We start from the raw sequence: 23,969 nt of genomic DNA on the forward strand, positions 1-23,969 counted from the left end.
ATAAAGGATATTAGAATCTCTTACGTTCTTTTGAGTGTTGTCCTTCTTTCTTGTATTCACGCATGGCCTAACACTCTCATGGGTTCCGGAATCCTGCAACAAACAAGAAGATGGCCATGGCCCAAACGATCTCAAAGTGTGAGGTGTATGGAGCCATGTTAGGCAGCGGCAAGGACTTGAACAAACTAGTGGGAAACCAAGATGATGTGACTCAGAGCAAGGAGATGAATGAAAAATATTAGAAAGCTTACGTTCTTCTTAGTGTTCTTCTTTTTTATATCCACACATGGCCCAACACCCTCACCGGTTCCAGAATCCTGCAGCAAGTAATAGCCATGCATAGTTGTATGCAATCTTTGCACCACAAACATGACTCGAAATGAGGGGATAAGTGAAGGAGATTAGAAATCTTACCTTATTTTGAGTGTTACTCTTCTTTCTTGTATTCGTGCATGGCCCAACCTCATGGGTTCCGGAATCAAAATCCTGCAGCAAACAAGAAGCATGGGCCAAATGATCTCAAAGTGTGGGCATGTAGTGAGTGAACTTGTGAACTTGGCAACAGCAAAGAAACTTGACAAGCTATGAGTGAACTTTGCATGCAGCAAGAAAACATGCATCAAGTTAATAAACTTGGTAAGCTGTGATGACTGAACTTTGCATGCAACAACTAGACAACACTAAGATTGAATGTAAGCAAACTTGGCAGCAAACTAAGAAGAATGTAAGCTTACGTTCTTCTTAGTATTCTTCTTTTTTATATCCACACATGGCCCAACACCCTCACCGGTTCCAGAATCCTGCAGCAAGTAATAGCCATGCATAGTTGTATGCAATCTTTGCACCACAAACATGACTCGAAACGAGGGGATAAGTGAAGGAGATTAGAAATCTTACCTTATTTTGAGTGTTACTCTTCTTTCTTGTATTCGTGCATGGCCCAACCTCATGGGTTTCGAAATCAAAATCCTGCGGCAAACAAGAAGCATGGGCCAAATGATCTCAAAGGCCACGCATGTAGTGAGTGAACTTGTGAACTTGGCAACAGCAAAGAAACTTGACAAGCTATGAGTGAACTTTGCATGCAACAAGAAAACATGCATCAAGTTAATAAACTTGGTAAGCTGTGACTAAACTTTGCATGCAACAACTACACAACACTAAGATTGAATGTAAGCAAACTTGGCAGCAAACTAAGAAGAATGTAAGCTTACGTTAATCTTAGTGTTGTTCTTTTTTGTATCCATGCATAGCCCAACACCCTCCATGCAATAGCCATGCATAGTTGTATGCAATCTTTGCACCACAAACATGACTCGGAACGAGGGCATAAGTGAAGGAGATTGAAAAGCTTACGTTATTTTGAGTGTTGTTCTTCTTTCTTGTATTCGCGCATGGCTTAACCTCATGGGTTCCAGAATTAGAATCCTGCAACAAACAAGAAGCATGTCCAAATGATCTCAAGCTGTAGGGCATGTAGTGTTATGTATGTGAACTTGACATCAGCAAAGAAACTTGGCATGATGTGAATGAACTTGGCATGATGTGAATGAACTTGGCAAGGTGTGAGTCGTGGACAATGGCTAGTAGACACATTGCCAACTGTTCACCGACCCTTACATGCAACTATGAAGCCATGTTAGATTAGAAGACTTACGTTCTTCTTAGTGTTGTTCTCAAACTAAAGGGCATGTAGTGATTTGTATGTGAACTTGGCAGTACCAAAGAAACTTGGCATGATGTGAATGAACTTGGCATGATGTGAATGAACTAGCAAGGAAGGGATAAGTGTGAGGACACTAAGGAAGACGATAATGTTGTGAGCTAGTAGAAACATTGCACGTGCATTGATTGCATGCAAACTGTTCACCAACCGTTGCATGCAACCATGGAGCCATGTTAATGAAGTAGATAGAGAACTTAGCAAGATTAGAAGGCTTACATTCTTAGTGGTGGTGTTCTTTTCTGTATCCACACGTGACCCAACACCCTCATGTGTTCCAGAATCCTGCAGCATGCCCAAATGATCTCAAACTATAGGGCATGTGAGTTGTATGTGAACTTGGCAGCAGCAAAGAAACTTGGCATGATGTGAATAAACTTGGCATGATGTGAATGAAATTAGCAAGGTGTGAGCTAGTAGACACATTACACGTGCATTGATTGCATGCAAACTATTCACCAACCCTTGCATGCAACTATGGAGCCATGTTAGTGATGTAGAGAGAGAACTTAGCAAACTTTGAAAGCTTACATTGTTTTTAGTGTTGTCCTCCTTTTTTGTATCCACACATGGCCCAACACTCTCATGGGTTTCAGAATCCTGCAACAAATAATATCCATGCATAGCTACAAACAATCTTTGCACTCGTGAATTCGCATACTTACTTATGCCAAGAAGCCCACATGAGCATCGCTAGGCACTTTCAACATCACAAACATGACTCAAAACGAGGGGATGAGTGAAGGATATTGGAAAGCTTACGTTCTTTTGAGTGTAGTCCTTCTTTCTTGTATTCGCGCATGGTCCAACACTCTCATGGGTTCCAGAATCCTGCAACAAACAAAAGGTGTGAGGTGTATGTCAACTTGGGCAATGACTAGTAGACACATTGCATGTGCATTCATTGCAATTTGCTTACCAACCCTTGCATGCAACTATGGAGTCATGTTAGTGCTGCAGGGAGAGAACTTGGCAAGCTGTGAGTGAACTTTGCATTGAACAAGAAAACATGCATCTAGTTAATAAACTTAGCAAGCTGTGAGTGAACTCTGCATGCAACAAGTAAACCTGCATCAGGTTAATAAACTTGGCATGCTGCGAGTAGACCATGGAAATTAGGCAATGGAAAGGACTTGAACATATTGTAGGGGAAGACCGTGAGAGAATGGCTAGGCACTTTCAAGGCAGCCATGTTAGTGAAATAGAGATATGAATCAGAACGAGGGGATGAATGAAAAATATGACAAAGCTTACGTTCTTCTTAGTGTTGTGCTTCTTTGTTGTATCCGCACACGGCCCAACACCCTCATGGGTTCCAAAATCCTGCAATAAATAATAGCCATCCATAGTTGTAAGCCCAACAACCTCATGGGTTACGAAATCCTGCAAATACAGCCATGCCAAGTGATCTCAAAAATGTAAGAAGTGAAGTTGACATGTGGTGAATAAACTTGGCCTGCAGCAAGGAAACCATGCGTGTTGTATGTGAACTTGGGAAATAGCCATAGACTTCGACCGTGTATATGACCAAGAATACATATAAATTGTAATCTAATTCAAGAACCTAAAAAAATCAGGGCATTAACTTCTCTTAAGTACATCTAGGAGACTCAAAAAGGGGAAACCAACTCCTTGGTGATAGCTCTCCACCCCCAGGCCCATCCATAACTAACCATAAGGCCTAACGCAAGCATTTAATAAATGCATCCTTGAGAGTAGAGCGAGAAGGGCACACATGATGGGTATCCTTTAGTTGAAAACACATCTTCATGAGATGAAAACACTTCAAAATTAAACCTTTTAGCTTCTAGATGCAGCAAAGCTTACCTCTTTGGAGATATTCTCATCTATCCGAGCCTGGATTTTGGCAACTCGAGCCTCTGCTGTTGACATGTACTTGTCCATCTTATCTTTCACCCAGCTTGCTATGAAGTCCTCTTTTGATTTGTTCTTGAACTGACTACAAAGGTTATCCCATGCGCGCTCAGCCTGCATGTATTGAGAATGCTCATACTTTTGTCGATTGATCTGAAACTTTCTTTCTTTATCTTGCGATCTTTCGTATGCCTGTCTCTTCCACCTCTGAGCATACGGGTGTGGGAAAGCACGAGCTACTAAGTTGCTCTTCGGAGGACGACCAAGTGGCAGCTTGGGAATATCAACATCTAACCCATGAGCAAGCTTTAAGTGCCCAATCATACTCTTTCTCTTTTCTATGAAAGATTTAGCAAGGGGGCAAGTGTCACTTGCACGACATTGGCGCCCAACCCTCCCATCTGGCAATCGTACAATGGCATATGGCAAAATCTGATCTGTCCCCTCAGCCATCCCTTCCCCTTTAACATTAGATGGGCCCGCGTTTTCCTGCATTGAGGTTGTAGGCTTCATGAGCATGGTTTCCAACTTTTTTTTGGGCCTCTTATTGAGGCTATGTGGGGGCAAGATTTCCCCTGATGCAGCATCCAAGTTTTGTGGGGAGGGCGATTGCGGTGATGCTTGCTTTTCCTTTAGTCGAGGACTTCTTCGTTTGTCAAGTTGTGTAGACTCTAGAAACTCCATTGCTTGACCTTCGTTGCCACCTGTTTTGCTTCCTATGGCAGCCTTCTTCCTCCTATGCACTCGGCTTGCACTTGGTGCCATGCTTCTATAAAATTGTGTTGCAGGCTTGATGAAGAACCATACACCTTAGAAGGCGTTGCTGGGTGCTTGTTGCAATACCAACAAGCAGGAAAAACCTTTACAGCTTGATGGCTAGCTTGATGAAGAGCCTTTGATTCTAGCTTAGAAGATCACCCATGCAAAAGCACAGCGTTGTCGCGGAGCCAAGCCTGCAATCGCAGCAAAGCGTGTAGAGAAAAACGCAGAGAGAAGCCTGGGCAAAATCAAATCTTTGAGATCTTTCTGGTATACGGGTACCCCTGCATGCACGGCTTTCCCCCGTGGCGTCCTTTTGCAAGCCACGCTGGAGAAGCCTGCCCTCCACGTCAAGCCAACGTGGCTATTGAGTTTATTTTAAATTTCGATTTGGGGCGCCAGCTCAGCCGAAACCCGAGTTCACCAGTTGCTACCCGAGTTCACTGCATCCGACGGCCCAGATTGAAGCCGCCAGCGTCCCCCCACTTTCCCACCCTCGATCCCAAATCTTTGGCTTCCCCAGTGTCCCGTGCCCTTTAGTGTTGAGGCAGGGCCAAGGCTCTATTTTCCCCCATTTTGTTTTTTAGACGGGCACTTTTTTTTCCAATGCCCCTTGCCTCTCTTAAAAATGCATTTCCGATTTTTTCCAACCTTCAAAGTTGACAACGGTCACCTACATAAATTGAGAGTGGCCCATACCCACCTTCGACACATCGTCTCGGCCCACTTTTAGACCGGCCTTTGGTAGATCGGTTGATGAGACCAATGTAAAGCATTCACTCTATGCATGTTAACGTCTATGACACATGTACATGCACATAAAGCACGTGCACACACATAGAACATACCACACACACACACACACACAAAGAACACACATGTACATAGAGCGAGTGGCACATGCTAAATCTTGTGTGTTAGAGCCTAAACGATGGGACTTGAGAGACTAGGAGCCTTGAAGGCCCCGATGTAGCTCGACATGATGTGGTGCTAATGTGGTAAGTATGAGGAATCTCGAGGGAGCTCATGAGCGATTATACAACACCTTTTATTGCCTCTTCTCTAGTGTGCTTATGTAAGATTCCTCCCCCAGCCTTCGAGGTATACAGGAGCGAATTGACTAATAAAGATCACTTCTCACGAGTCCCACCTGTTTTAAGGATTCAGAACAATGAAATCAGAAGTGAAAATCGGTGTTTTGGATATCAAGGTTTTGGTCTTCATTCGAGTACAGCCCAAAAGAAGTTCTTTATCTCTTGGAAAGTATAAGAAATTATCCCCCAGATATTGTGAGCCTTATATGAACTCAAAGAAAGTAGGTGTCTTAGCCTACGAGCTTCTTTTACCTCCTCATCTCAAAGTTCATGATGTATTCATGTAAGCCTTCTATAGATATATGTGCCAAACCCAAATCATGGAAAGACGGTAAAACTTCAGTGGCAAGATACCGTTGGCTTCTAGGTTACGCTAGCTCCTTCCTTTATAACTTTTACTTGTCGCTCATAGTAATCTTACTTCCATCGATCTCCTTCCTTTCTTAATCTCCTTCATGGCTTGGCAGCAAGAACTGGTTTTATCCATGATGATTTCTCACCTTCAAGACGCAAGCGAGTCTGTGAAGAAGGATTTTATAGAGTTGTATGAGCGCACACTTTTTCCTCACCTAGGAACTTCTGTAGCTCAGACCAAATGGCGGACCTATCAAGACGTAACTAGGGTAACACCCTGGGGTCAGCAGCACTTTCGTAACAATGTCCGCTTGGCCATGGTTATTGAAGCTTTGGGTTTGGGTCCCCGATACTACTGCGTCATGAGATCAAGGCATCTTGGGTTTTCTGAGCGGGTCTTCTTACTGACGTGTTTTCTTCCTCATTAGAAGATATGCCTTTACCCCGTTTTTGGCTTGCCTCTCAGAGGTCCTTTTGTTAGATCACCTCATACCACTGAGATAGGTGCGGCAATAACCAACAGAATTATTCCCATAGATGAGCTACCTTATACGTGCGCAGCTTGTGAGTGCTGCTTTTGTGATCATATGATGGACGGGCTTATGGAAGTGTAAATGCTCACATAAGATGAAGAGTTGAAAATGTACAAGGTTTATTAGTAAAAAACTATGAGCAATATTAAAAATATGAGATATTTTGGGTATCTAAAAATGAGTAAATACTCACATAAGATGAAGAGTTGAAAATGTACAAGGTTTATTAGTAAAAAACTATGAGCAATATTAAAAATATGAGATATTTTGGGTATAATGATTCCATTTTGACACATATGTAAGGAAGGGGAGTCCATTAAAGGAGGTGCATATTTTACATGCTTGAATGAGTTTTAAACTAAAAAATAATGTGATATTTTTATCTCTCCTCTCTCTTGAACCAAACCAAATCAAAAATGAACCAAACCGAATCAAAAAGGAACCAAACTAGGTCCAAATCTAGTCCAAATTCAACCAAACTGAAATTGGAAAATTCTAGAAATCAGTTAGCTTTGGTTAGAGCCTCCCTCTCCTATAAATAGAACTTGAATCCTTTGAAAAAAAGGAAGAGAATTTTACTATTCTAGAACTATGCTGAAATAATGCTAATATTTACTATTCTCTAAAATTCTCTCCATTTTGTACGAAATTGGAGCTTCCCTCTTTCTTCAATCTCCATGGGTGGCTCCATCAACATACTAAACCAATTGATTGGTTGGGGGCCTCTATCGTGAACAAAGAATCAAGCAATTTGTAAGGTAAGTGGTGAATTTTGAGCTTTTCTATAATCTCTCAATGTTTCTCTCTTCTCAACCCCTCTCAAGCTTGAGAAACTTAATTGAAATGGTTTTTTTTAATGCTATTGAAGTAATTAATGAATGATAGTAAAAAATTACATAAATTTCTATTTATGCTTAAATCTAATGGTTTTTATGTAATATCTCTCTCACACTCAAGAAATGGTCATACTCATGACCTATTCTCAATCCAAATGAAGCTTAAGACTAAATTAATGGCTTTCCCTATGCTTTTAGTTTATGTATTTCATGAATATTGATGATTCAATCCATTATGAGTTAATGATCCAATTAGGATCATTCTAATCATTCTTTTAATGATAAGCTTTATCTTTTAAGATAATTAAATTTATCAGTCATAGCAGCGGAGCTATGGCAAAATTTTTATAAAAATTACACATAAAATAATTTCATTCAAAGCATGAAAAGAGGACTTCCTACCATATTCTAGGAATTATCATCCTAGATTAATTAAAAGAATTTTATTGTAATCATGGAGAATTTGATTTTTATGTTATGCATAATTAAGATGCATAAGAGAAATTCTTTTATTAAAAGAACGATTTTTCATCATAAATGAATTGTATGCATAAACATATGCATAAAGGATAAAAATTTTATATTAAAAGAATGATTTTTATCATAAAAGAATTATATGCATAAACATATGCTTAAAGGATATAATTTTTATATTAAGAGTGATTTTTTCATCATAAATGGATTTTTTGCATAAATAAGATGCATAAGAGAAATTCTTTTATTCTAAAAGTGTAATTCCTACTAAATTGGATTTATGCATAGGAAGATGCATAAAAGATTGATTTTATTTCGAAAGTGTTATTCTCCTAAAAATAGAATTTATGCATGCGTAAAGAAATCTTATATCAAATATAAGAATTCTCTTGTATTCTATAAATAGATATTGAGATGTGATAGGATGAGTTAAGAGTTATATGAGATGTGATAAGATTGTGTATGGGATGAGTGGATGTGGATGTATGGATGTGAATGTGGAGGTGGATGTATGCATGTAGATGTAGATGTATGGATGTGAATGTGAATGTGGATGTGGATGTATGCATGGAGATGTGGATGTATGCATGTAGATGTAGATGTATAGATGTGGATGTGAATGTGGAGGTGGATGTATGCATGTAGATGTAGATGTATAGATGTGGATGTGAATGTGAATGTGGAGGTGGATGTATGCATGTAGATGTAGATGTATGGAGGTGAATGTGAATGTAGATGTGGATGAATGCATGTAGATGTAGATATATGGATGTGAATGTGAATGTGGATGTGGATGTATGCATGGAGATGTGGATATATACATGTAGATGTAGATGTATGGATGTGAATGTGAATGTGGATGTGGATGTATGCATGGAGATGTGGATGTATGCATGTAGATGTAGATGTATAGATGTGGATGTGAATGTGGAGGTGGATGTATGTATGTAGATGTAGATGTATGGATGTGGATGTGAATGTGGAGGTGGATGTATGCATGTAGATGTAGATGTATGGATGTGAATGTGGATGTGGATGTGGATGCATGCATAGAGATGTGGATATATGCATGTAGATGTAGATGTATGAATGTGGTTGTGGATGTATGCATGTAGATGTGAATGTACGCATATAGATGTGGATGTATGGATGTGAATGTGCATGTAGATGTGGATGTATGGATGAGGATGCATGAATGTGCATGTAGATGTGGATGTGAAAATAGATGTATGGATATAGATGTGGATGTATGGATGTAAATGTGGATGTGGATATATGTATGGATGTGAAAATATGATATGTGATGTGAAGGAATCTGAAGTGATGAGATGGAAAATGATGTGATGGGACGAGTATACATATAAATGGAATATGGAATAAGTAATGTGGATTGATGAGAGATAATGTGAAAAAATGAGAGTTAATATAGAAACTGTATTGTAAACTGTTTGTAAATGCTGTTTATAAATGACTGTTTTATGTCAAGAATGCTGGGAAAGCATTTTGACCATCTTGTGATTAAGGTCGTGGAGACCTAACTGATAAAGTTGCAACTGCTGAACGGAGAGTCAATGAAGGACGTCTCGCGTAGCAAGGTCGACCGATGTCTTGACCAGCCTCGGTTCGATTAAAATGGTGAGCTTCCGGTACGGTGGATGAGGGACCAAGGAAGCGGCCTATGAGTGAAGCGCTAGGTCACCTGCGAAGAAGGATCCTAGAGGGTGCTAACCATACGGTGCTCGGGCTCGTGGTCGCCTAGGATACCCACGTGTGTGTCAAGGAAGATATTAGAACAAGGAGTAAGAGTTGTTTTCTGAAACCGGGCATGGATCTGGTTGATTGACCTTGCTGGTCTTCAATGGATGAGTCCATGGCTCTTTATATGGATCTGTTGGTTGATCTTGCTGATCTTCAACGAGAGTCCATCTTGATTTTTATAAGTGATTATATTGTCGAGTATTATGGGCTAGGAACTATTGAAAAGGCCCCTGTGTGGACAGGTGGTGAGCGTTCTGGTTGCCAATGATGCCATAGATACTCTGATGAAGGAATGATGGAAAATTATGAATCAACCGGATAAATTGGAAGATTGTGATCAGTGATACTATGGTTTTATTAAAGGATTGTTTTAAAACTGGTTGAATCTGTGAAAAGGCAATTTCATATTGGTGGGTGTGTAAGTGGTGTGACTAGTTTTATTTTTGCATGAGAACATCCGGCTAGGGGGCCTTGGAACTCTTTTGCTTGGTACCCAGGACAAAACCTAACCAAATTCTTAATTGGATCCCATCACTACAGTGGTTGGGCGGTTGGCTAACCCATGGGACTGGATGGGGTTAGGCTGGACTGATGGATCCGTAAATCGAGACTCAATTTCTGTTATTACGATAGATGAAGTAAATCCCGGATAGTAATTGTTCTATGGATAGGAATCAACGGCTGTGCCTCTTGATGGGGAAAAAAGCGTTGATCCCAATGATCCAAGTGCAAGTTTCTTCCTTGATCTGACCGAGTATCTTTATAGGTGCAGTCGGATCAGTTTGATCAGTAATGGTCTTGACTACGTTAGAATAAAAAGTTATCCTGGTGGAATCGCCCGTGCTTTCCGAGTAAAGGAAGTTTTTCCGGGTTCGGTTTTGAATAAACCGACGGATTAGTCTCTTGTCCGGATATCCGTGGGTGAGGCCCCGAGTGTGGGACACTGCCCCTCGCAAGATGTGCTACTTCCGCTGCTAGCATCCGAATCCGTTGCGTAGTGGGGGACAAGGACCTCACAGCTTAGAAGCTCCCATGTGTTTGTTGCAAGAGAGTTATGGTTGTTGGAGGGAGAGCTACCACATGGTTGTTGGCCACTATTGTGAGAGAGCTGCCACAGAAGGGAAGATGGTCAGAACTATCGACGACACAATCTAGTTCTAGGGTAGCTAGATAAGCATGTAGAAAAATATGTAGTATATTATACTCTTTGCAGAATTATTATAATAATTGTCAAATAGGGATGGGTGACGTCAGTGGTGGTGACCATTATTTACATATGGTAATTGCGTTTGGCCTTGGGAGCTTTATGTGTGACTCATCATTCATTGGCTCAATGCAGAGAGATTTTCAGATTTAGGCAATGAGGTTGGTGGTGGGGGAGTCGGGGAAGCAGACTACATAGCCATTGGTGCACATTGAGTTCTTACATATAGAGTTGCCATAGGAGAGCCCCAGCCCCAAGCGCACCTACCATGTTGACGTGCATGTCGACATGTAGAATGTGGCTTTAAGAGTGAAGAAGAGGGCCTCGCTATTGCCCTTCGAGTAGTTGCTATTACTATTGGAGAAGCCAAACTTTGCAAAGATACTAGCTTCCCCACCCCATATCCATCACTTAAGGAAGAAGATAAAGATAAAGATGAATTCTTGATTACTTATCAAATTGCTAAGGGTGTGATTAATGTGGAGACACGACAAGAACATAAATAATGGGTTTGCGGGCAAAGGTGGTGTAGCAAAAGTGGAGGCAAAGGGTGAAACACTTGGGCCAAAGTGAAGTAAATAATTAGTACTTTAGTTTTAAATAATTAAAAACAAAGAGAGGGAGTGCAACAACTGAGCTACTATCCGAACTGCGGGGATGAGTACTAGTGGAGGTGGATGTATAAGAGAATGCTACTCTTTCTACTATAGGATCTCCACCCATGCCCACTAGGCAACGAAAGAGTGCATGCTCACTTAAGCTCAAGTGACTTGTAATGCTATATCCAACCCATTAAGTCCGCATGTTGCCTCTCCCTCCACTGGGACACAGCCACCCACGTGCTCTTCACAGTCGAAGCCTCGGGACTTAAAGCATGTTTGGCACCTCTTGTGAACATAATCCTTCTTTGGTTGGTTCACCACCTCAATAATAGCTCTAGCTATTGTTGTTGTTATTTGTGGTGGTGGTGGTGTTGTTGCTTGTGGTGGTATTCATCTAACTACATGCCATGCTCCAAGACAACCTCCTTTGCAACATGTAACTGCACATCATGCTCCATATAGGACCACCGCCTTAAGGTCCTAGTGCACATCCTAGGGTTACTGACAAAAAGGCTAATGGGAATATCACCAAAACGGAGAAGATCACGATGACTATTGAGCTAGAGGTAGGGAACTAATGGCACTGATAGGAGAGGAGAGGGGGGAGAAGCCATGGAAACGGTGATGGAGATTAAAATGGTTGTAATGGGAAGGGTTATACATTTGGAAAAACCACCCCATTTTGGTGCTGAATGCCACTTCTACTGATATTGCAACTAGCTCACATCTTGGGAAAGGCAATGGCCACAAATAAGGAGCATCTGGCCAACATGCTCGTAGTTCTGTTTTAGTGGGTGGGCAGCCATAAAGCTAGTAGCCGTGCAAGATGTGAGCGAAAGCATGGCTATCCACGTAAATTGGCATTGCTCAATCGAGATATGAGGTCGGTAAGTGAGAAGTTTGGGAGAAGCTAATAGGCTAAGTGCCTCTAGTGCATGGTGGCTAATGGCCCTACTCCACATGACAATGGAAGGGCAATTGGCACTGTTGCAAGCCATGGATTCTCTAGCTTTCACAAGGGGGTACCAGCATAGACCTGATGGGAACCTTCCATACTACTAAAATTTGGTAGCTACCATCATGCTCCTCTCCGATGCATTCTCTATCACATCGACACCGATGCCAATACCGACTCTTCTACTATCAGAAGCCAATCGTCTACGGCCATTTTTAAATACTTGTGCACACTTTCATCCTAGGAGTCGACCATGATGCTAGCACTATGCACACCATCTCGGAGGAATCCGATGACACCTTCTCCTTTTGAAGGCCGTGGATTCTCTGGCTTGCATAGGGGGTACCAGCATCACCATGGCCTTTGGGGACCTTCCATACTACAGGAGCACTAGCATCAAAATTTGGTAGCTACCATGCTCCTCTCTTATGGCGACCAAGGCTCGTTCACCATGCTTCTGTATCAATACCAATGCTAATTCCTCTACCACCTTATTGAAAGACAATCTTTGGCTCATATGATGACCAAGGCTCCTTCACCATGCGTCTGTATCGATACCAATGCTGATTCCTCTGCCACCTTGTTGGAAGGTAATCTTTGGCTATTTTCAAATTCCTATGCACACTTTTAGCCAGGAGTCGACCATGATGCTGGCGCTATATGCACACCATCCCATAGGAATCCGGTGGCACCTTCTCCTTTCAGCCTAGGAGTCAACCATGATGTTGGCACTATGCACATCATCTCGTAGGAATCCGGTGGCACCTCCTCCTTTATCCAAGGGGAGGGGGTTGTGGTGCAGGATGCGTGAACACTCAGTGCATTGGTTTCTTGCTTAGCATGGTGGCTATGTGTGCTTGGAGCCTCGAGGCTAGCGTGAATATTGCTGCGAAGACACTAGCTTCCCCACCCCATATCCATCGTTTATGTGTGTGTGTGTGTGTGTGTGTGTGAGTGTGTGAGAGAGAGAGAGAGAGAGAGAGAGAGAGAGAGAAGGCGGGTCTCCCTCGTGAAATGTTACTGACACGACCATAATAGAAGGGAGAGAAGATTGCCAGTGTGGTGTGCTCAAAGGGATTGCATAATTTCTCACCTTGCACGAGTCCTATTTGCCCACCATGTGGCCTTTCAAACTTATATTAAAGATAAAGATAAAGAAGAAGAAGAAGAAGAAGATAAAAATAAAGATATTTAGATAAAGAAGAAGATAAAGATGAAGATGAATTCTTGATTACTTATTAAATTGCTAAGGGTGTGAATAATGTGGAGACACGACAAGAACGTAAATAATGGATTTGCGGGCACGTGGTGTGGCAAAAGTGGAGGCAAATGTTGAAACACTTGGGCCATAGTGAAGCAAATAATTAGTATTTTAGTTTTAAATAATTAGAAAAAAAGAGAGGGAGTGCAACAACTAAGCTACTATCCGAACTGTGGGGATGAGTACTAGTGGAGGTGGATGTATAAGAGGATGCTACTCTTTCTACTGTAGGATCTCCACCCATGCCCACCAAGCAACGAAAGAGTGCATGCTCACTTAAGCTCGAGGGACTTGTAATGCTATAGCCAACCCTTTAAGTCCACATGTTGCCTCTCCCTCCACTTGGACACAACCACCCACATGCTCTTCACACTCGAACAGTCGAAGCCTTGGGACTTTTAGCACGTTTGGCACCTCTTGTGAACATAATCCTTCTTTGCTTAATTTACTGCCTCAATAATAGCTCTTGTTGTTGTTATTTGTGGTGGTGTTTATCTAACTACATGCCATGCTCCACAAGACAACCTCCTTGTAACATGTAACTGCATGCCATGCTCCATAGGACCACCTCCTTAGGAAGCACTTGTTGTTCTCGTAGCAAGAGGCATTGTGCCAGCCTCTAGCCTAGCTAAGGCTAGTTGTGCTACCTACAATGCATCTTGTTGAACCTTCTATAGATGAGCCTTGCATTGCTTCCTTTGTAATCTCTTAATTATTGTGTTTTACCATTGCCTACGGAAGGATGTGCAGCAAGCATGATGCTTTGACATTCGTAACAGCTTTGCCTTCTTCACCCCTCTTTGTAGTGCCAACAATGGCTCTCATATGTTTTGAGTAATATTACGTCTTTAAAACCACCTTGTAAAAGTACTGTAGCCAACTTGGGCAATCTACCAACAAAAAAAATAAATAGTCTCTCAATCATTTTACTTCATTGATAAAAAATCTTAAAGGGTAAATAATAATACACGATAAAAGGTATCAAAATAGACTTTTATTCATTTAAATATTAAAATAGACTTTTTATTCATATATTGATATTACTTCCTATGAATATTAAAAATTGTACCAAAAAAAGGCTTCAAGATCTTGTATTGTGATGATTAACATACGGTAGTGACCCCAAGCAACCAGCTATCATTGAGTTGACAATTTTAAGATATAATTATAGCCTAAAGATTTAGGCTTCATGTTTTTTGTGGACTAAATTTATAAATTCCACACATTGGATTTGTGGACCATTTTATCTTGTTCGCATTTTATTCTCTCCCAAGATGTATCTAGAAGCACCATTGAAATAGGTTGTTAAAATATTCAAGTTCAATAGCTTACAAAGAAGGCATCCATCTAGGTTCATTGACCTTGTCTAAAGCATGTGCTACCTTGCATTGGAAATTCAGCTCCTATTGACACAAGTAACCGATCCATGCTCTTTGAAAGTATGCCTTGAAGGCATAGTTAGAAAACATCATTAAGAGCTTATTGACGTGAGCCCTTCAATCCCACATTTTCAATAATAGGTAACATTACTACATTTTTCATGTAGTCTCTTAGGAAAGTCGATTGATGTATTATATCAAAGGATTTTAGCTCAACCTGTTTTGCTAGTGCACACAGAATCAACACACACCGAATCACTTAGATGCACATGCGTACACACACACATCCACACACTGCACACATGATGTACATACACACTCGCATGCTTGCACACAACACTTACATATATGCATAAGATACACACACCTACATATATAAGTACATGTGCATGCACACACTTGAGTGTACACACACACACACACACACACACACACATGCACGTATGCACGCACACACATGTGTGTTGTGTGTGTGAGAGAGAGAGAGAGAGAGAGAGGGGGTAATGTGTGTGTGTGTGTACACGTGCCGGTGCATACATGTGTGTGTGTATGAGAGAGAGAGAGAGAGAGGGTACATACACACATGCACATATGCATGCACACACATGTGTGTTGTGTGTGAGAGAGAGGGTACACGTGCCAGTGCATACATGTGTGTGTGTGTGAGAGAGAGAGAGGGTACACGTGTCGGTACATACATGTGTGTGTGTGTGTGTGTGAGAGAGAGAGAGAGAGAGAGAGAGAGAGAGAGAGAGATGTGTGAACCTACACACATGTACACATCCATATTCATAGTAGTGTTTATCCCATCAAAACATATGCATATCTCACACTATGAGTATATTCACACATGGTCACTTACATTCGAATATAAGCTCACAAGCTGGCACATAGTATAATTGAAACATTATTTTGAGGTGATTATTGGTTCTATGTGTGTGTCCATGACTTACATGCGCTCTCTTCTACCACGTGGGAGGAGGAGAGCACGGCCTAGGGGTTCCTCTGGTTGTAAGAGAGGAGGAGAGCTACCACGTGGAAGTACTTCAGGCGGGTTGTCCGCTTTGACAATGCGAGAAAGTAATCCTATGTCTACCACGTGGTAGGTCTGAGAGCTCCTCTCTAACCATGTGCCACGTGGTAGTAGTGTAGTACAAAGAGGACAGTAAGCAAGCGAGCGACAAGAGCATGTGGGTCAAGTTCTAGTGTCTTTAAAATACACTTATGGTAATAAGTTTAGGTGGAAATAAATGCAACTTGCTTGTTAGTCTTTTAGAAGACTTCATAAGTCTAGCTAAAAATTGTCGAGCATATCAATTTTTTGTTATTGTCCGTACTGGACCTTGGTGGGACCGGTGTCAGAAAAAAACTGTCCTTTAGTGGAATTTTCACAGCTCAAATCAAGAGAAACCAGTTTTAATTTTGCCCAACCTTGAATTTAAAGATAAAAAATTTCACGATTTTAGTTATAAAAGTGATTAACCTATGTATCCTATGTATTTTTTTAATAAAAGCAAGTTGAGCATGAAGGTCATCTTTTTTTTCACTCGTTAGAAAAAAACTTTATTTTTGACAATGAAGACACAGTGTAGCGATAAGATGTTGAAGTCCCGTGCATGAGGTGCTGGGTTCAAAACCTACTAGTTGTTGATGATGGCTTGGAAAAGCACACACGCACAAAAGCACAAAGATCCCCCAAAAAAAAATTATAACCTACTAGTTGTTGATGATGGCTTGGAAAAGCACACACGCACACAAGCACAAAGATCCAAAAAAAAATTATTTTTAACATTGGGTGGGACGTGGGGCACACAGACTTAGATTAAAAAAAAACCGCCGTAAATGCAGATTAGTTAAGTATGTACTATGGGAGAGAGCAGATTAGTAAAGTATATACTATGGGTGTGTAGAATCCAGATAATGGAACAGATGGAAGGCATATTGGTCAATATTGCCCACTGCCTCACTGTCCTTTAGCCCGTCAGCTGGGCGCGCACGGGGGAAGAAGGTAGAGCCAAGCAGCTGCCTGGAGTAAAATCGATTTAGGCGACTAATGTACTCCATAGTAAAATCCATCTTGAGTCGTGACAACCTTTTCTTTACTGTACTGCCGGCCTGGGAAATCACGGAGTGCTCTAAATACCCTGTTTCATAGGCTGTACGGGCGGGCAGGCTCTATTTTCCCCCATTTTGTTTTTTAGGCGGCACTTTTTTTCCTATGCCCCTTGCCTCTCAACCTTAAAATTTCACAACGGTCACCTACACCTACATAGATTGAGAGTGGCAGCTTCGTCTCGGCCCCGGCCTTTGGTAGATCGGTTGATGAGACCAATGTAAAGCGTTCACTCTATGCATGTTAACGTCTATGACACATGTACATGCACATAGAGCACGTGCACACACACATAGAACATACCACACACACACACACAACACACATGTACATAGAGTGAGTGGCACATGCTAAGTCTTGTGTGTTGGAGCCTAGACGATGGGACTTGAGAGACTAGGAGCCTTGAAGGCCTCGATGTAGCTCAACATGATGTGGTGCTAATGTGCTAAGTATGAGGAATCTCGAGGGAGCTCATGACTGCCTCCTCTCTAGTGTGCTTAGAACCTCCCATGTGTTTGTTGCAAGAGAGTTATGGTTGTTGGAGGGAGAGCTACCACATGGTTGTTGGCCACTATTGTGAGAGAGCTGCCACAGAAGGGAAGATGGTCAGAACTATCGACGACGACACAATCTAGTTCTAGGGTAGCTAGATAAGCTATGTAGAAAAATATGTAGTATATTATACTCTTTGCAGAATTATTATAATAATTGTCAAATAGGAATGGGTGCGGTCAGTGACCATTATTTACATGTGGTAATTGTGTTTGGCCTTGGGAGCTTTATGTGTGACTCATCATTCATTGGCTCAATGCAGAGAGATTTTGAGATTTAGGCAATGAGGCTGGTGGTGGGGGAGTCGGAGAAGCAGACTACATAGCCATTGGTGCACATTGAGTTCTCTAATTCTTACATATAGAGTTTCCATAGGAGAGCCCCAACCCCATGCCCACCTACCATGTCGACGTGCATGTTGACATGTAGACTGTGGTTTTAAGAGCCAAGAAGAGGGCCTCCCTATTGCCCTTCGAGTAGTTGCTATTACTGTTGGAGAAGCCAAACTTTACAAAGACACTAGTTTCCTCGCCCCATATCCATCATTTATGTGTGTGTGTGTGTGTGTGTGTGAGAGAGAGAGAGAGAGAGAGAGAGAGAGAGAGAGAGAGAGAGAGAGAGAGAGAAGGTAGGTCTCCCTCGTGGAATGTTGCTCACACGGCCATAATAGGAGGGAGAGAAGATTGCCAGTGTGGTGTGGTCAAAGGGATTGCATAATTTCTCGCCATGCGGCAGACCTATTTGCCCCACCATGTGGCATCTAAAACTTAAGATATTAAAGATAAAGAAGAAGAAGAAGATAAAAATAAACATATTTAGATAAAGAAGAAGAAGATAAAAATAAACATATTTAGATAAAGAAGAAGATAAAGATAAAGATGAATTCTTGATTACTTATTAAATTGCTAAGGGTGTGATTAATGTGGAGACACGACAAGGACATAAATAATGGGTTTGCGGGCAAAGGTGGTGTGGCAAAAGCGGAGGCAAAGGGTGAAATACTTGGGCCATAGTGAAGCAAATAATTAGTATTTTAGTTTTAAATAACTAGAAACAAAGAGAGGGAGTGCAACAATTGAGCTACTATCCGAACTGTGGGGATGAGTACTAGTGGAGGTGGATGTATAGGAGGATGTACTCTTTCACTATAGGATCTCCACCCATGCCCACCAGAGCAGGTAATGAAAGAGTGCATGCTCACTTAAGCTCGAGTGATTTGTAATGCTCTAGCCAACCCATTAAGTCTGCATGTTGCCTTTCCCTCCACTTGGACACAACACCCATGTGCTCTTCACAATTGAACAGTCGAAGCCTCGAGACTTTTAGCATGTTTGGCACCTCTTGTGAACATAATCCTTCTTTGCTTAGTTTACCACCTTAATAATAACTCTTGTTGTTGTTATTTGTGGGGGTGGTGTTGTTGCTTGTGGTGGTCTTCATCTAACTACATGCCATGCTCCACAGGACCACCTCCTTGGCAACATGTAACTGCACACCATGCTCCACAGGACCACCTCCTTGGCAACATGTAACTGCACACCATGCTCCATAGGACCACCTCCTTGGGTCCTAGTGAGGTCCTAGTGCACATCCTAGGGTTATTGACAAAAAGGTTAATGGGAATATCACCAACACGGAGAAGATCGCGATGGTAGTTGAGCTAGAGGTAGGGAACTAATGGCACTGATAGGAGAGGAGAGGGGGGCGAAGCCATGGAAACAGTGATGGAGATCAAAATGGTTGTAATGGGGAGGGCTATACATTTGGCAAAACCACTTCAGTTATTTCCAAGATGCCTACTTTGTCCAAGGGGACTCATATGATAGGAGGAGCCCTTGTTGGCACTACAAGGAGGGGTGAAGAAGGCAAAGCTGTTGTGAATGTCGAAGCATCATGTCTTGGTGCACATTCTTCTCTGTGGGCAATGGTAAAACATAATTATTCAGAGATTGTGAAGGAAGCAATGTAAGGCTCATTTGTAGAAGGTTTAACAAGCTGCATTGTAGGTAGCACAACTAGCCTTAGCTAGGGTAGAGGTCGGCAGAATGATGCCAGCACTATGCACACCATCTCGACAATGTCCCACCTTCATGGTCCCTTAGTTGCTTGTAGCTCCAAGGGTGAGTATAAAGTTTTCAACCAAAATTAGTTGAATCTTGGTACCCAGGATTCTTTTCCCACTAACACAGATGGTCAAGAATTCAAAATTCCCAATACTGAAGGGATTTTTGAACCCATTTTGACGTTGAAGGCCACTTCTACTGATATTGCAACTAGCTCACACCTTGGGAAAGGCAATGGCCACAAATGAGGAGCATTTGGCCAACATGCTCGTAGTTCTGTTGCACTGGGTGGGCAGCTATAAAGCTAGTAGCTGTGCTTAATGTGAGCAAAAGCATGGCTATCCACCTAAATTGGCATTGCTCAATCGAGATATGAGGCCGGTAGTGAGAAGTTTGGGAGAAGCTAATAGGCTAAGTGCTTTTAGTGCATGGTGGCTAATGGCCCTACTTCACATGACAATGGAAGGGCAATGAGCACTATTGCAAGCCATGGATTCTCTAGCTTGCACAAGGGGGTACCAACATCGCCTTGATGGGGACCTTCCATACTATAAAATTTGGTAGCTACCAGCATGCTCCTCTTCGATGGCTAGGACTCTTTCACGATGCATTCTCTGTCTCAACGACACCGATGCCAACACCGACTCCTCTACTATCAGAAGCCAATCGTCTATGGTCATTTTTAAATACTTGTGCACACTTTCATCCTAGCCATCTCCATTACCATCTATGTCACTGTCTTCACCTTTTTTACCCCTCTCCATGTAGAGTATGCATTGCAAGTAGAGAAATTTGCTTCTGCTGTGAGGAGCCACCATCGTCGACACAGACTTGCAAGTATATGATCAAGGTATGAGATCTTTTCCATTCATCTCTTGCTCGATTGAATCAGAGTTGCATGTATACGATCAATGCATGGGATCTTTTCCATTTATCTCATGTAAGTATATGATCAATGCAAGCGATATTTTCCAGTCATCTCCTCCTCGATTGAATCAAACTTGTAAGTATACAATTAATACATGCAATCTTTGCCATTCATCTCCTACTTGATTGAATCGGACTTGCAAGTATATAATCAATGCATGCATTCATCTCTTGCTAGATTGTATCCTTCCTGTCAATTGTTCCCCATGCCACATAGTACACATGGCTTGCTCACTCCCTGCTATGCATGAAGATGTTCCCCCTCCCTCTCCCTACAATGAACTCCACCCAAATCGATTAACCTCGCCAGTGCAATTACACTCCCTTCCTTCCTATGCACAAGCATCTACTAGTATGGCCTCAATTGCCGCTTCAAAAGATAGACGGACTCTATGCTACAAGCTCTTGGGAGGTTGCCAGCACATGGCAACCTTCACTTAAGATATATAAGGTTTCATGAAAATCAGACAAAAAAATAAAATATGTATTTCTCATATTATGATGGATAAAGAAAAAAAGTTTCAATAAGCATTAACAAAAAACATGATTTCAAACTATTAGCCAAAGAAAAGGACTACATGATCTACACTTGGATATATACATAGCTTTATCTCCAAAATGCATCTTCAATATTCTTATGAAGGTAAGATAGATTAACAAAAAAGTATAGACACATTTACTTTCTAAGTTTAGTCACCTCGAAAATACGATGGCTCTTCAAAACATTCCACACATACATAGCTTCATCTATAAAATATATCTTTATAACTCTTATGGAGTTAAGATATATCTTTATAACTCTTATGGAGTTAAGATAGTTTCTAATTGGGCCAAAAATGGTAGAGCTAGGTTTTTGCAAGAAAAACTTGGAGAGAGTCAACGTGGGAATGAACTCACACCATCCTAATAAATGCGTATTGAATTATTTGGCCAAGTTAAACTTGGCATGTAGGAAGATGGCCTTAGAGACCCATATTCCGCTTTAGTTAGTATAAGTAGGAGGAGGGGCATAATTTTTTATTGAGTAGAGTATTTTTGGCTCTTCTTTAGAAGCACCACTATTTCGATTGAAAATGAAGGTAACATGCTAGTTTTTTGTAAAAATGCCATCCCCTTTTCTTTCAATGAAATGCTTTTGCTAATTATAGAGATATTTTGCATCTATATTTTAGCTTATGATTAGCTATATTCATGAAGCCCTCCATATGTAAATGATGGGACCTCTGTTGCAGCTTATGCTTGTAAGCCCACTAGCTGCTAAGGCAGGACATGGCACCTTGACAGGGAGAGCTTCAAGAGGGTTGAGGGGCCCTTTCTTTTGCTTCCTTAAAGTTTCAAACCTTTTCTCCCAACCATAAATCAGAGGGTGCTAGTCTCTAGGGGCCCTCTCTTTTGATTCCTTAAAGTTTAACCTTTTATTTCAACCATTATTTATAGGGTGCAGATGCCTCCATTTAATTTTTATGGTATTCAAAAAACAAGCAGTGCCACCTTGGGATTTAATAACCATCTCAAAATCTTGGCTTCGAGTCCTCAGGCAGTGCTAAGAAAAAATATATTTTTCAACCAATCAAAATAAGGACAAACTGTTAAATCTATTCGGTTTTTTTTTTGAAACCTTCCCAATATGCCGATTTTATAACTAAAATGTATGAAAATTCATTCTTTAAGATAAGATAGGGCCTACTTAAAATCTCAGCCCGTTTGTATTAATTCTGGTGGGTACAAATACACTAGTTGCTGGCACGGCCACTCCCCCTCGAGCCTAGAGTACTTGGGTGGCAGTGGGCACCAGTGTTTATTTTTGAAGATTGCAGAGCCCCCTTCTAGGGGGAATTTGACCTGTGAAAGAAGTATGAGAAAGAGTCGAGTATTGCTCTTGAAGTGCTATAACAAAAAATTGCCCTTAACATGGAAGGGTGGAAAAAATTGAACCTTGCACATGAAGGGCATGTAGGTATTAATTTGTTGTTTCTTTAGATACACATTACACATCAATTAGCTTTTTTTTAAAAGACATTCATTGATGGCTTATTGAGAAAGATGATGAAGCTTTATAGCAGAACGATGGTGATCAAGAAAAACAAACTTATAAGCTAAGGAATTGTAATACGCTTAATTTGATAGTAAGTCAATGGACTTAACAATTTTATTTCATTTGTAAATGTTTTACAAAGGAGCTTAAAAGATAACCTTTATGTTGGCTCTCTTTAAAGGCAAAGAAAAAAATATGCCCTTCACACTCAAAGACAAATTTGAAAGAGGCCTTATTAAGAAAAAGGATACCCTACTTGCAAAAATAAACACTGGTGGGCACTTTTTGCCCGTTGGGCAATTACTAGAGATACCCAAAGAACCGGTCGCGCCTTGACTACACTGTCGGCGATGGAAGACTGGGCGACGCTTGCAGAAGAGCTATGAAAGCCCAATCAACTATCAAGAAAGCAGATTAGAAATTTAATACATAATAACGAAGTTCGATCGACTATCAAGAAAGCAGATTAAAAATTTAATACCGGTCGCTTCTATTTTACCACCGCTTTAGTCTTTCATCTTCATCGGCCTCCTCGTAGTACACACTCGTACTCACGCACCTTTAGGCTCTTCGACCCTGATAGGAGGCTAATTAGAAATTGCCTGCAGTTTGTTTAAGATCAATAAGCCTGTTGTTCGCTAATTAGGGTCTTACTCCATTTCCTGCGGCATGCTCACCTGTACGCTTGTTTATTGACTTTCTACATTCTAGGCCGCGTACTTTGTGACCTTGAAAACTATGGAGTCTTGCAAACAACGTCTAGCCAGAAATCAACAAGCCTGTTGTTCGCTTAGGGTCTTACTCCAATTCCTGCGGAATGCTCAACTATAAGCTTGTTTATTGACTTGCTACTTTCTAGGTACGGAGTCTTGCAAACAACGTCTAGCCAGAGATGAAATTTGAAGGTTTCCTTCCGTTGAGCTTCAAATGAAACTCATCTTTGAAACTTGGGTTTGAAGAAAAGACTGTGGAGTAATGGGTTTCACCTGAGACCTAGGCCGGTATCTTGGCTTTCAGCCTTGAAATTGAAGGCAGTAATTTTGAAATCTAAGAGGGGTTGCAGCGAATTTCAGCCTTGCGTCTGTAAGTTGTGGGGGACTGATCGAGTCAGCCTTATTTCACCTCCTAATAGCGGCTACTAATCGCGCCTCCTGATTCCTGAGACAGCTGCAGGTCGTGATTATCGGTTGTAGTGCTTATTCGATCTCTCTCTCTCTCTCTCTCTCTCTCTCACACACACACACACACTTGCTTAATCGTAATCTGCATACTTACTTGCACACTACGTCTGCTTTAATCCACCTTCGTACATTTTCTCAACCGTGAGCTTTTATGAGTTAACGCCAGAGTGATATCGATAGAGCAACATCCCTTAATTTCAGCCGCTATTGACAACTCATGATTTTGCAACCAAGAGTTAATAAGCCGGAGGATACCTGCACTGTGCTAACTATTTCCTAATTTCTGTTTCT

The 23,969-nt window shown here is 41.4% G+C and overlaps 2 protein-coding genes across 2 annotated transcripts in view; one reads left to right on the forward strand and one right to left on the reverse strand.

Moving 5' to 3' along the window:
* Positions 1-1,158: 1,158 nt before the first annotated feature.
* Positions 1,159-4,523, reverse strand: LOC147621989 (uncharacterized). Its single transcript, XM_086823529.1, has 6 exons — positions 3,551-4,523; positions 2,978-3,046; positions 2,486-2,554; positions 2,255-2,383; positions 1,943-2,008; positions 1,159-1,428 (listed from the first exon to the last, which is right to left on the reverse strand). Exons 1-6 carry the CDS (start codon positions 4,361-4,363, stop codon positions 1,222-1,224), a joined length of 1,353 nt encoding a protein of 450 aa, XP_086679655.1. The 5' UTR covers positions 4,364-4,523; the 3' UTR covers positions 1,159-1,221.
* A 14,741-nt stretch (positions 4,524-19,264) lies between these two features.
* LOC147621990 (uncharacterized) overlaps positions 19,265-23,969 on the forward strand; it is a 35,563-nt gene continuing 30,858 nt past the window's right edge. The window contains exon 1 of the mRNA XM_086823530.1: positions 19,265-19,437. Coding sequence (XP_086679656.1) covers positions 19,265-19,437 — 173 coding nt within the window. The remainder of the gene's footprint in view (positions 19,438-23,969) is intronic.

Source organism: Cibotium barometz, chromosome 29, assembly GCF_041138505.1.
Source record: "Cibotium barometz isolate CiBa-2024 chromosome 29, ASM4113850v1, whole genome shotgun sequence".
Taxonomy (NCBI): Eukaryota; Viridiplantae; Streptophyta; class Polypodiopsida; order Cyatheales; family Cibotiaceae; genus Cibotium; species Cibotium barometz.

Excerpts from the sequence above, each read along its gene's own strand:
- LOC147621989 (XM_086823529.1), bottom strand. The coding sequence starts at position 4,363 with ATGGCACCAAGTGCAAGCCGAGTGCATAGGAGGAAGAAGGCTGCCATA. Across the intron at positions 2,009-2,254 it reads AGGACAACACTAAAAACAAT|GATTCTGGAACACATGAGGG; the intron begins GTAAGCTTTCAA and ends GGCATGCTGCAG. Across the intron at positions 1,429-1,942 it reads AGAACACCACCACTAAGAAT|GATTCTAATTCTGGAACCCA; the intron begins GTAAGCCTTCTA and ends TGTTTGTTGCAG.